The sequence below is a fragment of the Solea senegalensis genome, unplaced genomic scaffold (genome assembly GCF_019176455.1).
Source record: "Solea senegalensis isolate Sse05_10M unplaced genomic scaffold, IFAPA_SoseM_1 scf7180000013812, whole genome shotgun sequence".
Lineage (NCBI taxonomy): Eukaryota > Metazoa > Chordata > Actinopteri > Pleuronectiformes > Soleidae > Solea > Solea senegalensis.
In genome coordinates, this window is record NW_025320899.1 from 44,806 (window position 1) to 62,596 (window position 17,791).

A 17,791-nucleotide genomic window follows, 5' to 3' on the forward strand; every position below is an offset into this window, starting at 1 on the left:
ATGAAAATGCTAACAGGTCGACCTATGCTAATACTGCTGCTGCATTGTTTTTAGCAAATAACCCACATTAGCTGACTGCCCTCCATAGTCTTGTCTGTAGGTCTGTTTTCTTTCAGAAAAGATGGTGGCTTCCTTGCTCGAGACAAGGAAGTTGAGTGATTCAAGCTGTCTGTGAACCCATGCGCCAGAATGGGGTCCAAAGAGAGGTGGAATGAGCCAGTGAAAGAAGAATCCTGTACTGCGATGAGACCAACATCATCAGCAATCCAGGCTAAAGAAGCATGCCGTGGCGTCAATCGAACAAACTGGTTGGAATGTTCTTTTAGGGAACATCTTCAAGTACAAGGGAGCAACAGCTCAAAACAGCAGCAAAGGAAAGGATGGACTGTGGACCCTGAAGAGGACAATAACGGGATACACTAATTCAATATGGACATTGCATTGTATTACATAGCATTAGAAGGCAACACTACTTAAGTTTTAATATTCAACGGGTACATCGGATGACTTATTTTATTCTGACCCTATATGTCGAAATCAGGTGTCTTTATGTTTTCTTTTATCTCACTATCCGTTATAGTTTTTGTGATATAATCTCTGACATTGATATAGATGTTTGAAATCTTTCTGTTGTACATTAATATTACTGTTTGATAACATCGATAGAGAAAATGTGAATTATGTGACCAATTGACAAAGGGTCATAAAATTAGATGGTATTTGTTAAAATTTTAATGGAGACTTCTTGTCCCAATTGGCTCAAGGATGGGAGTTTCTCCAATTTTATTTTGGAAAAGGTCTCCTAGTCTTTTTCCCACCTTTTAGGAGGGGTGGTTTTTCTGATTGGGAGATAACAGCTGATCCTAGGTTCCCTTACACCTACACTTAGAGAGTATTTGTTTTAAAGAAGTGTGGCTGGAAGGAGATCGACGGATGTGGCTAAGTGTAGCCGAATTTGTTTTAATTAAGGTAGATGATTAGTTTACCTAGTCTAAAATAGTTAAAATAATGTGCAAACCGGACATCAAATAGGAAATTACTAAATTAGCTGATCCCACAATTGAAGTTTTAAACTGTTTCTCACATTAGATACAAGACTGCATAAAGGGAATTTTGTTGAAGCAAGTAGGCAAGCGTTATTATGTCAAGGCGACTAAGCCACATCTAGCCTCGAAGGGGGGAATGAAGTATATGAACTAAGAAGAACACATTAACACAACTAATGTTTAATACTTAAACGTATTAAAGATTTACATTAATAAGTAAACATGAGACAAGAGGGTCTCTTGGACACATGACAAGTCAGACCATACGTTGTAACAATAGGCATCCTGTATAGGACAGGTAGCTTGAGGGTCTGTCTTGGATATGGTTAGTTAGGAAGTATAGATGTCTCTTGTTTAAATAAATGGTGATATTGTCCAATTTAAAGATCATGGGACAGTATGGTATATCCGGACCCAACTTGTTTTTCAAGTTGTTGCATTATGGAAACAGGAGAAAGGCGGGGGTCGAAACATGTGATGCCTGCAAGTAGGAAGGCTAGAGAATCTATATAAGGTTAGTTTTGCTTTTCCGAGGCAGAATTGTTCGGAGATTCGGCAGGAGCACATTCTCCCAAGCTGCTGTGGCGGCTTGGTTCTGACGCCTGACTTGTAACTAAATAAAATCCCTTTGTTCAGTACAAGTCTTGTGTCAGTGAGGTCTTTTCCTGCATCATCAACTCATCACCTATCGTTCAGAAGAAGAAGGAAGCCTGACAAAAACGACACTCTCATTCTTCTTCTTCGTCTCTGCGGTTGGCAAACAACTTGAAGGTGCCTTACCGCCACCTGGCCTGGAGGTCCCACACTACAGTCTAGTAGAGGACCAACTGGGCCACGATTAACCGCGATCAAAAAAAATTAACACGTTCATTTTTTTAATTAATCGCATTGCGATTAATGCGTTAACTATGACAGCCCTAATATACACATATATATATGTATATATATATATATATATATATATATATACATATATATATATATATATATATATATATATATATATATATATATATATATATATATATATATAGTGGTGTAGTGGTTGGCACTCTCGCCTTGCAGCGAGAAGACCCGGGTTCGAGCCCCGGTTGGAACAAGGGCCTTTCTGCATGGAGTTTGCATGTTCTCCCCGTGAGTGCGTGGGTTCTCTCCGGGTTCTCCGGCTTCCTCCCACAGTCCAAAAACATGCAATGTGGGGATAGGTAAATGGACACTCTAAATTGACTGTAGGAGTGAGTGTGAGCGTGAATGGTTGTTTGTCTCTAGTTGTGTGTGGCCCTGCGATGGACTGGCGAACTGTCCAGGGTGTACCCCGCCTATTGCCCGATGTAGCTGAGATTGGCACAGCACCCCCGCGACCCTCTGGTGGAGGATAAAGTGGTTAGATGATGATGATGACTGAGATTAAAAGCTGAAAATAACAACGATTCCATTCCCAGGGCTCTAGGTCACTGGGAAAGGCACAACCTGATATGTCCTGAAAACACGTATGAGTGAGTGTGTGTGCGTGTGTGTGTGTGTGTGTGTGAGAGTGTGTGTGTGTGTGGGAGAGTGAGTGTTTTACAAACGTCAGTTTCCTAAAAACTACGTCAGTTTTAGTCTACGATATCTCCAGAACATTTTCACGTCTTTATCTCACTGTTGGACAAACTCGGGGCTGGTCATTTTGGTACTGTTGCTATGGAAACACAAACAAATACATCAAGTATTATACCGACCTAAACGGTTAATAACAACATACAGAAACTTTCTCAAGTAACTTTTTTTTTTTTAGTTATTTCATGCAAAAAAAAAACATTCTTGTCTTGGGTCTCTGCGTTTTTTGTTTTTTTAAATACTTACCAGCAGGAGGACAGAGGTCATCCTGAGGTCACGCACACTCAGTTTCACCTGCATCACAGCAGAAACCACACTTCCTCATTCATGGCATAATCTGCTCATGTGTGTTTCATTTTCCGTGTGTGCGTAACTCTGAGTGTTGTTCTGCTCACACACAGCAGGGGGCGCTGTTGTCAGGCAGCATGAAGAGGAGGAGGAGGAGGATAAGCAGTGCATGCTGGGACAGAAAGGTGAGAAGTGAGAAGTGAGAAGATGATGTTCTTCAGACAAAGAGTCAAACTCTTAACATCTTTATTTACTTTGTTTTCTATTGGATTGAAAACCTTGAATTTTATTTTATATTATTTTGACTTCTTTCTTTTTATTTTATATAAAGCATTTATTCATTTTTAATTGATTTTACTTTCTGTATCTTTTAATTTCACTTTCAAACATTCACTTTTTGTTATTTTTATCTCAGTGTGTGTGAACCTGTGTGTTTCAGGCTGGTTCTCAGCAGCAGGGGGCGCTCACAGCGCAGGACGGCGGCTCAGTTAATGACAGACATGTTGATTTTTTAAGTCTTCATTTATTGATGGTTTCAACAAAGAACGACTGAGACGAGCTTTGACCTCGTCCACCACTGAAGCTGCTGTCTCTTCATGTCCTACAGAGGACACAGAGACACTGAGGAACCAGGACAGACCCGGAACCCAGGATAAACCAGTTCAGTGAATGTGGTCCTGAAGGTGTGGAGGTGGATCAGTGAGTCAGAGGAGACGCTGTAGAAGGACAGAGTCCCAGCAGGACAGTCCACATACACTGATACTCTGTGAGAGACAGAGGACATGATGGGTGTTCGTGTCCCACAGTGACGGACAGAGTAATGATGATCATCAGAACAGATCAGACTCCAGGACTGATCATTATGTCCAAACACACAGTCAGAACTGTTGCCTTTCCTCTTGATTCCTCTGTAACTCAGTGATATATAAACAGCTCCTCTCCACTCGACCTCCCAGTAACAGCGACCAGTCAGACCAGGTCTACACAGCAGCTGAGACCAGAACTCAAATCTGTCTGGATGATCAGGATACGACTGATCTTCTGTCACACAGGTCACTTTCCTGTTGTCGTCAGACAGTTTGAGGTTTCTGTTCATTGTGTTTGTGTCCAGTTCCAGTTCACATGAATCTGATGAAGACAACGAGACACAGCTGCAGTTTATTGATGATCAGCTGATATGTTGTTATTTCCTGTAAATTCATACTTACACTTCCTGAGACCAGGTTTTAACCTGTGCTCTCCAGCATGGTCCATCCTGGAGGAAGAAACAGTCTGAATGAGTTTCTGTCCAACATGAGTCCAAACTGTTGTCTTAATGACGCACTCTGGTGGACACAATGATGAACTACGAGGACAGGTGTGTTTCAAAGAGAAGACGGTGGCTGTTTCTCAATACTCAAGTAAGCAAGTATGTACTTGCTTACTTGGGAAGTATATACTTGAGAAGTACGCTGGGAGTATATACTTGCCAAGTACGGGAGTACACAAGTATGTGGTTGTTTCTCAATACTCAAGTATGCAAGTATGTATGTATTGTTCTGCTGTAGTTCTGCTGTAGTGCTGCAGTGCTGCAGCCTCATTAGCGCCACCTACAGTGTTGATAAATGAACATATGAAATACTTTTAATAAATGCATATATATGTTGTTATTATTTTTACATTTTAAATATTTTACATCATTTATTAATTTATTTCTATTAAAATATACAACACGAATGATACAATGTGGAAAATAGATATATTACAGCATTGTAGAGTAGTATATATATATATATATGACTTGTACAAATATATACTACTCTACATATCTAATATTTACATATTATATTTAAATACAGATACAATGACCGTGCGACTTTAATATAAATCTAACATTCAAAGTTAAAATAAATAAAACATTAATAATATACAAACTTTTAAACTGTCAGGTCAAAACGTTTCCATTAAAAACAAAATAACACGTCAACAACAAATCTATGGATCACACCGAGCATCTAATGACAGCGACGTCTGAGCCAGCGGATCATTTCATCAGGACAGGCCGAGGTCACGCTGCTCTGTGCCGGGCACAGTGAGCGCCGAGCGTCCGCAGAGGCGGAGCTTATCGTTTTTGTCGTTTTTGTCAGGCTTCCTTCTTCTTATGAACGATAGGTGATGAGTTGATGATGCAGGAGAAGACCCCACTGACACAGGACTTGTACCGAACAAAGGGATTTGATTTAGTCACAAGTCAGGCATCAGAACCAAGCTCTGCAGCAGCTCGGGAGAATGTGTTCTTGCCGAATCTCCGAACAATTCTGCCTCAGAAAAGCAAAACTAACTTTATATAGATTTTCTAGCATTCTTATTTGCAGGCATCACATGTTTGGACCCCCGCCTTTCTCTTGTTTCCATAATGCAACAACTTGAAAAACAAGTTGGCTCCGGATATACCATACTGTCCCATGATCTTTAAATTGGACAATATCACCATTTAGTCCAACAAGAGACATCTATATTTCCTAACTAACCATATTCAAAACAGACCCTCAAGTTTCCTGTCCTATACAGGATGCCTATTGTAAAACGCATGGTCTGACTTGTCATGTGTCCCAGAGACCCTCTTGTCTCATGTTTACTTATTAATGTCAATCATCAACACATTGCATTTACGTACATAATGACTGGTCAAACAATAGCAAAATCATAGATAAACACTGTTCCCCGGACATAGAATACATGTCAGTTAAATGCAGACCACATTATTTACCCAGAGAGCTAACAGTAGTGATAGTTACAGCTGTATACATACCTCCGGATGCTAACGTTAGCATAGCTCTCGCTAGCCTGCTAAAAACAATAAATACACAGCTGCGCGCGCACCCACACGGAGTTCACATTATAGCTGGGGATTTTAATCAGGCGAACCTTAAGACGGTTCTTCCGAAATTTTTTCAGCACGTTAAGTGTCCAACCAGGGGTGCAAACACACTGGATCATGTCTATTCTAACATCAAGCATGCATACAGAGCCATACCACAACCTCATCTAGGCCAGTCAGATCACCTCTCTCTGCTCCTTACCCCGGCATACACCCCTCTCAGGAGGAGAACTACACCTCTCAAAAAGACTGTTACAACCTGGCCGGACGATGCACTCTCTCAGCTACAGGACTGTTATGCGAACACTCAGTGGGAGGTATTTGAACACCAGGACCTGGCAGAGCACACAGAAGCAGTACTGTCATACATCAGGTACTGCATTGGGAACGTCACTGTGGAAAAGAGCATCAGGGTTTTTCCCAACCAGAAACCCTGGATGACCAGCCAGGTCCGAATGCTGCTCAGGAAGCGTGACGCTGCCTTCAAGTCAGGTGACAGGGAACTGTACAGTGCCTCCAGAGCAGACCTGAAGAGAGGAATCAAGGATGCTAAGTCGGCCTACAAGAAGAGGATAGAGGACCACCTCTCTGATAACAACCCGCGACAGGTGTGGCAAGGCATACAGCATATCACAAACTTCAGGGGCTGTAACATCACACCTGGGAACCCAGACGCCTCGCTGGCAGAGGAGCTGAACTGCTTCTTCGCAAGATTTGAGAAAACTGAGCCCCATACAGCCTCACCACCTCCGCAGCCACCAGCACCCAGCACCGTCACACTGACTGTACAGGATTCTGAAGTGAGACGGGTGCTAAGAGCAGTAAACCCAAGGAAGGCAGCTGGCCCGGACGGGATACCAGGGAAGGTGCTCAAAGCCTGTGCAGACCAGCTCTCACAAGTTTTCACCTGCATCTTCAACCGTTCCCTGTCTCAAGCCACCATCCCATCCTGCCTGAAGACAGCTACAATCATCCCCGTGCCAAAGAAATCATCCACAGACAGCCTCAACGACTACCGCCCAGTCGCCCTAACACCGGTCATCATGAAGTGCTTTGAGAGGCTGGTTCTTCACCACATCAAAGACAGCCTTCCTCAGACCTTCGATCCACATCAGTTTGCTTATAGAGCAAACAGATCCACGGAGGATGCCATAGCCATAGCTCTCCACACTGCGCTGAGCCACCTGGAACACCAGGGGAGCTATGTGAGGCTACTCTTCATCGATTACAGCTCAGCCTTCAACACAATCATCCCGGACATTCTGGTCAGTAAACTTGTGGATTTAGGCCTCCACCCACACACCTGTTCATGGATAAAAGACTTCCTCACGAACCGTCCACAGACTGTTAAACTTGGTAACCACATCTCCTCCACCCGCACACTCAGCACCGGCTCTCCACAGGGGTGTGTGCTGAGCCCACTACTGTACTCCCTCTACACCCATGACTGTAGCCCAACCCACCTTGGCAACACCATCGTCAAGTTTGCAGACGACACCACTGTGGTTGGACTAATCTCAGGGGGAGATGAGTCTGCTTACAGGGATGAGATCCTAAAGTTGACAACGTGGTGTTCAGCGAACAACCTGGCACTGAATGCCACAAAGACAAAGGAAATCGTCATCGACTTCAGGAGGCACCGCGCAGACCCAGCTCCCCTCTACATCAACGGTGTCTGTGTAGAGAGGGTCCAGACCTTCAAGTTCCTGGGCACCGTCATCTCGGCTGACCTCTCCTGGACCCCGAACATCACGGAGATCACCAAGAAGGCCCAACAACGCCTGCACTTCCTGAGAGTGCTCAGGAAAAACAACCTGGATGAGAAGCTGCTGGTGAACTTCTACCGCTCTTCCATAGAGAGCCTGCTGCTGTACTGCATCACAGTGTGGTACGCCAGCTGCACTGAAGCAGACAGGAAGGGTCTTCAGAGAGTCATCAACGCAGCACAGAGGATCATCGGCTGCACTCTCCCCTCCCTAAAGGACATTTACCACTCTCGCTGCCTGAACAGAGCGAGGAACATTGTTAAGGACAGTTCCCACCCCGGCTTTCATCTGTTCGACATGCTGCCCTCTGGCAGACGCTACAGGTGTGTCCGAGCTCGGACAAATAGACTTAAGGACAGCTTCTTCCCCAGAGCCATAACCACACTGAACATGGACATGCACTGACCATCCTACCTCTACCACATACTCTCACACATTCTGGCATGTGCAATACTCTACATTTCATGCTGAAATGCTTATTTATTTAATAATTTACTCCACACTATGCAATACTTATATACTGTGCACTACTTATATTGTATATACAGATTTTTATCCTGCTTAAATTACATTCCAACTGTGCAATATCTGTATTTTTAAATGGTACCCTGCTAAAATCACTTTCATACTGTGTAAATGTTTATATTTCTATTTTTATATACTGCAAAATTACATTTCACTCTGTGATATTTATATTCTATATGCTGCTAAAATCATATCTCACACTGTGATATTTATATTTCTATATTTCATATACTGTTAAAAAAAAAAAAAACACTTCACACTGTGGAAATAGTCTTATTTATTATTTTTTATACCCTGCTATGGGTCACGTCTCATAGAAATGCACTTTTTATATTTAAACCCTGATACAGACCTGCTATTTCATATTGTGCAATAAGAATGATGGCTGTATATCCTTTAATGTAGTACGCTGCAACTGAAAACCCACCTCACGTTAACTAGGGTCACTTTTTCTTTTTAATGTCCTTGACCCATACACTGGTTGTTGTTGTTGTTGTTGTTATTGTTCTTCGTTGTTAGCTGTATGCACTTTCAAGGTGAAGTCAAGTAAATCTCGTTGTACAACTTGTATAATGACAATAAAGGCATTCTATTCTATTCTATTCTATTGAAGTATTAAACTTTAGCTGTGTTAATGTGTTCTTCTTAGTTCATATACTTCAGTATTCTGGGATACATGGCCATCCCAAGTACGCTCAAGTCACCTCCGATGCATACCTGGTAAAAATGGGCAGAGCGAGAATACTTCCGGGTCCTCGCTGTTCGCTTACTTGAGAATTGGAACAGCACTTGAACAGTACCGGAGTACTCACAAGTACGCACAAGTACGCACAAGTATGGATATTGAGAAACGGCCGGTGTCTGCAGAACCAGAGACCACAGTTTCAGGAGGCTAAGCATTTACTCAGCAGCGCCACCACGTGGACAACACAGAAGACAACTTCTGTTTATACATTTGAAACCCACCACGAGTAAACCAGCAACAAGTTGGCCCAGCACAAACCAAGTAAACAAAGAAAATAGATAAAATAGAGGGATTTCATTTGTATTTTTTACAGTGTATCAAATCGCAGTATTGTGGGTCTAAAAAGCATAAACTTTGTATTTGAATTACGGTTGTTTGATCGCTTGCTTGAATCGAGACCTAGTTTCCAGTGCTTTCGTGGTTTTTTCAGCTGCGCGTCACAGAGGAAACACATGGCTACTTATGCAGCTGCTGCTGCAGAGGCTCGTCGCTGTTACTGCTGCTTCCAAAACTTGTGTGTTTTCACCGTTGAATGAAGAATGAAGAACAACTTGATTGTAGCTGTTAGATGACGAACATCTCTTACACAACTCACTACAAACACCACAGAATAAAGACATATTTACTTTAGTTTGACCGTAGACTGTTTGAAGTGGACCAGGACTGATCTGTACCCAGTACCAGGACTTCTCACATGATGCTGCTACTCTGTGCAGATGATCTGTCCAGTTCATGGTTCTGGTCGTTTCTCAGGCTGAACTACGTGACATTCACTCGTTCTCACGAGGTGTTTAAAAAGTGTCATGTTTGGTTATACTCACTGACAGAGGAAAACATAATAACAGGACATCTTCAACCTGAACCTGCTGACAAGTTTGAATACTGCTGATGAACATGAAGAGGAAGGAGGAGAAGGAAGAGGGAAATACCTGAGAGTGTCCAGTCTCCAGTGAGGACTCTTCAGTCCAGCAGACAGCAGCTTCTCTCCTGAGTCTCCTGGATGATTGTAGCTCAGGTCCAGTTCTCTCAGATGGGAGGGGTTGGAGTTCAGAGCTGAGGTCAGAGAAGAACATCCTTCCTCTGAGACCAGACAACCTGACAGACTGGAGTTAAGAAGATATGATGAACTCAGTGATTCAGAAAAAACATCTTCATCAACAAGAACCTAAAGAAGCAAAGAGTCTGAGTCAGAGTTCTGACCTGAGAGTCTCCAGAGAACAGTGAGGACTCTTCAGTCCATCACACAGCAGCTTCACTCCTGGATCCTGCAGGTCGTTGTTACTCAGGTCCACGTGTCTCAGACAAGAGGACACAGAGCTGAGGACTGAGGACAGAGCTTCACAGCTTCTCTCTGAGAGGTTACAGCCACTCAGTCTGAGGTAGAAAACAGTGATGAACAAAAGGTTAAACATGTTTGTCTTGTGCTCTTTAGAATATGTCTTATTAATATTTATATACTGATCCACGTACAGAGCTTTGTTGGAGGCTTTGACCACCGGCAGCAGCTTCAGAAGAGCCTCCTCTGAAGCAGAGTATTTCTTCAGGTCAAACTCTTCCAGATCTTTTCCTGGTGACAGTAAGATGAAGACCAGAGCTGACCACTGAGCAGGAGACAGTGTCTTTGTGGACAGGCGTCCTGATGTGAGGGACTCTTGGATCTCCTCCACAAGAGAACGATGGTTCAGTTCATTCAGACAGTGGAACAGGTTGATGCTTCTCTCTGCTGACAGATTCTCACTGATCTTCTTCTTGATGTACTCAACTGTTTCCTGATTGGTCTGTGAACCACTTCCTGTTTGTTTCAGTAGACCTCTTAAGAGCTTCTGATTGGTCTCCAGTGAAAGACCCAGGAGGAAGCGGAGGGACAAGTCCAGGTGTCCATTTGGACTCAGTAAGGCCTCGTCCACAGCACTCTGGTGCAGATGATTCAGTTCAGGTTTTTTTCTAAATGGTCTGGACCACTGGCTCGTTGTTGGTTCTGACAACAGATTTGTTCCAGAGGTGATGAAGGTCAGATGAACATGAAGAGCAGCCAGAAACTCCTGAACACTCAGATGGACAAAACAGAAGACCTTGTCCTGGTACAGGCCTCTCTCCTCTTTAAAGATCTGAGTGAAGACTCCTGAGTAAACTGAAGCTGCTGTGATATCGATGCCACACTCTGTCAGGTCTGATTCATAGAAGATCAGGTTTCCTTTCTGCAGCTGCTGAAAAGCCAGTTTCCCCAGAGACTTAATCATCTTCCTGTTCTTTGGACTCCAGTGTGGATCTGTCTCAGCTCCTCCATCATATTTGACCTTCTTCACTTTGGACTGAACCACCAGGAAGTGGATGTACATCTCAGTCAGGGTCTTGGGCAGTTCTCCTCCATCTCTGGTTTTCAACATGTTCTTCAGAACTGTTGCAGTGATCCAGCAGAAGACTGGGATGTGGCACATGATGTGGAGGCTTCGTGATGTCTGGATGTGGGAGATGATCCTCCTGGCCTTCTCCTCATCTCTGAACCTCTTCCTGAAGTAGTCCTCCTTCTGTGGGTCCGTGAACCCTCTGACCTCTGTCACCATGTCCACACAGTCAGGAGGGATCTGATTGGCTGCTGCAGGTCGTGTGGTTATCCAGAGGCAAGCAGAGGGAAGCAGTTTCCCCCTGATGAGGTTTGTCAGCAGCACGTCCACTGAGGTGGACACTGTGACGTCAGTCAGGATCTCACTGTTGTGGAAGTCCAGAGGAAGTCGACACTCGTCCAGACCATCAAAGATGAAGACCACCTTAAAGTCTTCAAACCTGCAGATTCCTGCTTCTTTGGTTTCAGTGAAGAAGTGATGGATGAGTTCCACCAAACTGAACTTCTATTCTTTCAGCACATTCAGCTCTCTGAAGGTGAAGGGAAACATGAGCTGTACGTCCTGGTTGCTTTTGTCTTCAGCCCAGTCCAGAGTGAACTTCTGTGTTAACACTGTTTTCCCAATGCCAGCCACGCCCTTTGTCATCACTCTTCTGATTGGTCCGTCTCTTCCAGCTGAGGCTTTAAAGATGTCTTCTTGTCTGATGGATGTTTCTGGTCTATCTGGTTTCCAGGAAGCTCTTTCAATCTGTCTGACCTCATGTTCTTCATTGACCTCTCCAGTCCCTCCCTCTGTGATGTAGAGCTCTGTGAAGATCTCATTCAGAAGGGTGGAGTTTCCTGCTTTAGCCACACCCTCAAACAAACACTGGAACTTCTTCTTCAGGTTTGATTTGAGTTCACGTCGACAAGCTGAAGCTCTGATTTCTGACAGAACACAAGAAAATAAATCAGTGAGTGGATCATTGAGAAAATAAGATGTTCTTCCTTTCACATTAAAAGTCCTCTTACTGTCAGCTAGCTTCTCCTGCTTCATCCTCCTTAAGAAGTCCCCTGTGATCTTCAGAAAGGCCTCTCTGCTGCTCCTCTGCTCCTCATCCTCCCTCTGACTCTCTGAGACTTCTGTGTGATCTGTATCCAGAACCTTGTGGATCTTCTTCAGCTCGTTCTTCACAAAGCAGATGATGTTCTCCTCCAGCAGCTGGAACAGAACATGTGAAGTTTAACCTCAGATGATCAGTGACAGAGTGAAGTCCTGCAGGTCCACAGAGCAGCATCCAGACTGTCAGGACCAGGAGCCTCATGTATAAAAGAGTGCGCAGCTTTCATACTAAAAGACGACGTACGCACAACATTTATAAAGTACGTACGCAAAGAAAATCTCAGATTTATAAAACTGTGCATACGCCAAGTCCTGCGCACCTTTTCTTTATACATCCCATCCAACGTGAAACTGAGCGGAGATGAATGAGGAACACACCACGCCCACCCACAAATGAATATACAGATGACTCTAAAACGCCTTTGTCCTGAAGAAAAAGGACAACTGTGGCAGCAAAGAAAGAGGGAAATAAAAGAAAAAGAAGGAAAGTGCAATTTATGATGTATAAATCTGTAAAAATAGATTATTTTGGTTGTTTTTTTTGGAATTAGTGATAAACACAAAGGAACTAAATGTCAGGGTCACAGCGACTGCTCTCATATTAATATTGATGCTTAAAAAACTGGCTGTGCATTGATAGTTGATCCTGTGCATGTTTGTTTCTGGTGTAACATGTATGTTTAGACATGACTGATCCATGTGAGCTGAATTTAGAGATCATTTCAACAATCTATAAGTGTCACACGTCATCATCTACACACATTACGCACAAAATAAGCACACTGCGTTCACAGAGTTACTCCATGTAACCATTCATTACTGTCACTGATTGTGTTGTGGATGCTGCGCCTTTCTCTTCCGATGAAAGGCGCAGTGGTGGCGGAATAACTTTTTCGTAGTTATTTCGTTATCGTGTGGATTAAAATGGGATAAAGAAAATGTTCTACTCAACGTTCAAGTCCCGTTTTCTTACAACAAATGAGTCTGTAACTTTATTTTGTGTTTAAAACATTATAGACTGACGTGTGTTCATGTGTTCATGTCAGCAGCTGTGTTTACATCACTGTGTTACATAAAGAAAATATTTAAATGTGGAAAATTAGTTTCAGTAATTTGCTCAAAGTAAATAAGTGAGTCTTCCTCTCTCTCACACACACACACACACACACACACACAGGTCTGTAGTGTGTGTGTGTGCTCACAGGATCAGTTTCGTCTTCAGTGTCCTCTCTGATGTTATCCACATATGTTCAAACGTACGTGGTGTATCAGTATTGTTTGTCACAGAAAATTCATGTTTGTCACTGTAGACACATTAATAATATTATTTTCAAACACTGTGATAAGTTTCAGAGCTTAATATTGCAGCGTCTCCACCTGACAAGAGTTTGCGGAGCTCTCGGCAAATTCTCACGGCAGCTCGAGAGTTTGCGCTGCGATGCGCAAACTTCCACGCCAAGTACATTTTTATACATGCCGTCTGTGCGTGAAAGCAAGCGTACGCCGTCTTTTTGTGCGTACGCACGGTTTATACATGAGGCCCCAGGACTCTGCTTCAGTATTAACAGTAGTGTCATGTTTGTACATTTACACACCTTAAATATGGAGTCCAGGTCTGCTCCATGCTGCTGGACAGACTGACCACTGAGAACCTCTGTCCTCTGCTGATCAACTCTGAGGAGAAAAGATTCAGTGTCATTTACTAAACAATCATTTGTTTCTACCAGGTTTTCAATGTGCTGCACCTACGATTCTTCTTCAGCCAAGTTCACATGACATGAGTTTGACAGGTTGAAGACAAAAGTCCCTGAAGGACAGTCTCTAGTGTTTGTTATGTGTGAAGTCTCAAAGACACAATCAGAGAGGCTTGTCCATGAGTCCCTGACCAATCACGGACTCTGACTAGATTTACTGCTGGAAACGTATTCAGAGACGAGGACAGGCTGAAGACGTTTAGTGGAGACAGAAAAACAACATTGGTCCACCAAAGAGAAGAAGAGTGTTTTTCTGGATGCAACATGTTTTGGACTAGACAGGCTCCCCCTGGTGGAGGATCATGTAAGTGTGTGTTACTATGTGTGAAATTCTTACATCAGTTCACCGTGTTTTTGTCCATCCTTGAAGTTAATAATATGACCTATAGACCAGTCACTCTTCATGGACACACAGCTGGGTCTAGGTCCAGGTCTGGCAGAGTCTGGTCCCTGTTGACGGATCCTCCTACAAACACAGGACATGACATGTAAATACAACATCTGCTGTGATTGATCTCATTAATGATCTACAGTATCAGGAGACACAAGAAAAACAGGTTTGTGTCAGAAATGGTTGAGTGTGACCCAGATGGTGTCAAACACTACACTGATTAACACATTTAAGACTTCCACATCTTCAGTCAGATCACTTTACCCAAACCCAAGCACGTGAGCCAGGACTGTTCCACAATTATTCAACATTTCCTATTTTTTCATGGGTCCAGATCTGAGATTAAATGGGGACGGGTCTGTTTGGGACTTGGGTCCAGAATGTCTTGGGTCTGCATGGGTCTGGGTCTGAATTCTCAAATATTAGGTGTCTCTGGTGCTACATGGTGGATCATTTGAGTTGTTGACCTGTGAAGACCTCCATCCTCTATCATCTGACCTCTGTTCTTGTTTGAAGTTCAAAGGTTCATACATGGACCAGTCACTCTTCATGGACACACAGCTGGGTCCAGGTCCAGGTCCAGGTCCGGCAGAGTCTGGTCTCTGTTGATGGATCCTCCTACAAACACATGATGTGTAAATAAAACACTGAGCTGTGACATGGAGACGAGTCACATGATCCATGAGATCCTCATCTCACCTCTGACCCTCATGTTCCTCACACAGAGTGGTTTTAGAGGGCGGAGCTTCCTCTTCACTGTCCTTGATCTGATTCATAGCAGAGCGCCACCTGCTGGGAGAATAAAACTCGCTCATTACAAGTTCTGCTAACATGGGTGGACCACATTGACCTAATGTGGGCCGGTCAGCAAGAAGACTTTTTTTAACCACAGAATTGGCCGACATGACCCTCATTGGCTGACTGAACAATCGGCACAGCCCATTGGTTTATGCTAATAATGGACTGTCAGTCACTCAGTTACTGGTTCATTTCAAAGAGCCGTTAAAAAGATTTGACTCGTTCGTGAACGTCACAGCTCGACTCACAACTCACTCAAGACGCTGTTTGCATCACACTTTACAGCCCTTCACTGCAGGTGAGTCCACTGGTTTAACAGAAGAGCCCGCCCTCTGGTGGTCAGGTAAGAAGCTGCCCAATAGATAGATACATATGTATGTTAAACATCTGGACTTTGAAGAGATGTCGTTAATTGTGACGATTGAGAATAAACGTTTAATTTAACTTTAGTTTCTTAAATCTTATCAAAATATGACCTCGTCCTCTGGATCCTTTTGTTTCACCTACAATGGCTGTAATCTGTTTTCACCGGAAACATAAAATGATCAGTCACTATCTGATCTTTGAGTCCAGCAGAACTTCTCTTTCGCCAAAAGCACAAATGTCCTCTAAACCAGTGATTTCCAAACATTTTAGTCGCTGAACAACAGAATCAGTGACGTGAGATTCATGAGCTTCACAATAAAAACATCACGTCGACAAAAAGTCACAACTTTTTCATTTTCAGTGCATTTCTTTTTCAATCCGTGTTTCTGCTGCACGTCACATGTACTTTTATGTGTTATCGTCTATGTGTTTTTTTATATTGTTTCTATGTGAAATAAACTAAACAGCTGATGGAGACAGAGTGAGTCAGAGGAGGCGGAGTTAACTCATAAGAACATGATGGATCTGTAACAGGGAAGTGGTTGTTTTGCAGTTAGCAGCACTAGCCAAGTTAGCTGAGAGAGGATCCACTTTTCAGACAAAGGTCAAAGTAAAAGAAAACGAGTTCATATCTTAGGAATTATTGAACAGGAAATTCCACTTTTCACTGTAGCTGTCACTTTAACTCCATGATTGATTCTTTAGCTGTGACAAAGGAACACGACTCTCTCTACAAAAACAAACACAGTGAACTTGTAGAAAAGTCTTTTGTTACAACCAGGTGACGTTTGAGCTCCAAACAACATCTGGTCGTTAACAAGAGTTTGTGTTTATAGATGTTACATTTAAATATGTTTGATGTCAAACCATCACTCAGTGAATTAAGACCATACAGAAGTTCAGCTCGTGGGTTCTGAGCATCCACGTGATTCCAGTGTGTAATATCACATGTCAACCAGCAGATGTCAGCATTTATACTGTGTCAGCAGAGCTGCTTCAAAAGGGTTGGGCCTTCTTCACGTTCAGAGGAACCAGGACATGTTCACATCCCATAATAAGACAAGTTTGCAGTATTACACCAGACATTTAAGCCTCTCAGTGTCACTACAGGGTCAATTCATTCTGTGTAAAAACCTCAGTCACTGAACAAGAGTCAGTGACGTGAGATTCATGAGCTTCACAGTAAAAACATCACGTCCACTCAAAGTCACGTGTGATGAGATGAGTTTAGTTTTGTTACCTTGTGAAAGCAGGAAATGATCGTCATGAAGCTGCTGAACGTCTGTAAAGTGATTCTGCTGCTGAACAGGAAACAAACCACAGACCAAAGTTTTCTCAAGTCTCATCTGAAGGAAATGTGATGAATGTGATCAAATAACTGCTCTGATCTCAACTTTACTCTAATCGACTCGACTCAGTTTAGTATCAGCATGTTGTTTTCATAGCGCCTCCTCAAAGTGGGCGGAGTCATCACAGCAAGCCTGCGTGATACTATGGTGACGTGGTTTTCATGGATTGTCTCCTTAATGAACCTGTTTTGCCAGTTTCCAGCAACATTTGTACCGTCAAGGGTGCACACTTGCTGCTCCTACATAATCATCCTGTTAACATTTCTCACTCGTTTCCATTACTCCCTTCAAATTCTTGATCCCCTAATTTCCTTAGATTATTTTTCATCACCTCTGTATTTGCCCCATATGCCCTACACCTCAAAAGTACATGTTCCACAGATTCCTCCTCTTCCTGACACCTCTCACTCAGTCATGTCTGATGTTTCCCTGCCAATTTAAGTGATTTATTCAGTTATCACAACCTCCTCTCTCCTGTGTCCCATACCTACCCTATTGACCCTAACACTGTTCTGTATTTGATATAAATGCCTCCCTCTACCCTCTCTATCCCACCTCTCTTGCCACATGTGGTTGTTTTCCCCCAGATGACACTCTTAACATCAGCCTTACTAACACTCACTTCCATTTCCACTCTTTCTTTCCTTAATGCACTCTTTGCCAATTTATCTGCCCTCTCATTCCCCCTCACTCCTACATGCGCTGGTACCCACATAAATCCAACCTGACGTCCTCTGTTCATTACTCTAGTAACTGACTGCAATATTTCATACAACATGTCCTGTCGGCTATTAGAATGAAATTAATTCATGCTCCACAGAACTGACGAGGAATCTGAGCAAATCAGTAGCCTGTTGT

General features: G+C 43.1%; 1 protein-coding gene and 1 pseudogene across 1 annotated transcript in view; both read right to left on the minus strand.

Annotated features, from left to right (window-relative positions):
- LOC122760601 (NACHT, LRR and PYD domains-containing protein 3-like) overlaps nt 1-17,023 on the minus strand; it is a 45,816-nt gene extending 28,793 nt beyond the window's left edge. The window contains exons 1-4 of the mRNA XM_044015717.1: nt 16,825-17,023; nt 15,474-15,569; nt 15,120-15,212; nt 14,919-15,038 (exon numbers count right to left, since the gene is read on the minus strand). Of these exons, the coding sequence (XP_043871652.1) occupies nt 14,919-15,038; nt 15,120-15,196 (197 nt within the window). The 5' untranslated portion in view covers nt 15,197-15,212; nt 15,474-15,569; nt 16,825-17,023. The remainder of the gene's footprint in view (nt 1-14,918; nt 15,039-15,119; nt 15,213-15,473; nt 15,570-16,824) is intronic.
- Nucleotides 3,437-14,164, minus strand: LOC122760600 (annotated as a pseudogene).
- Nucleotides 17,024-17,791: the final 768 nt, after the last annotated feature.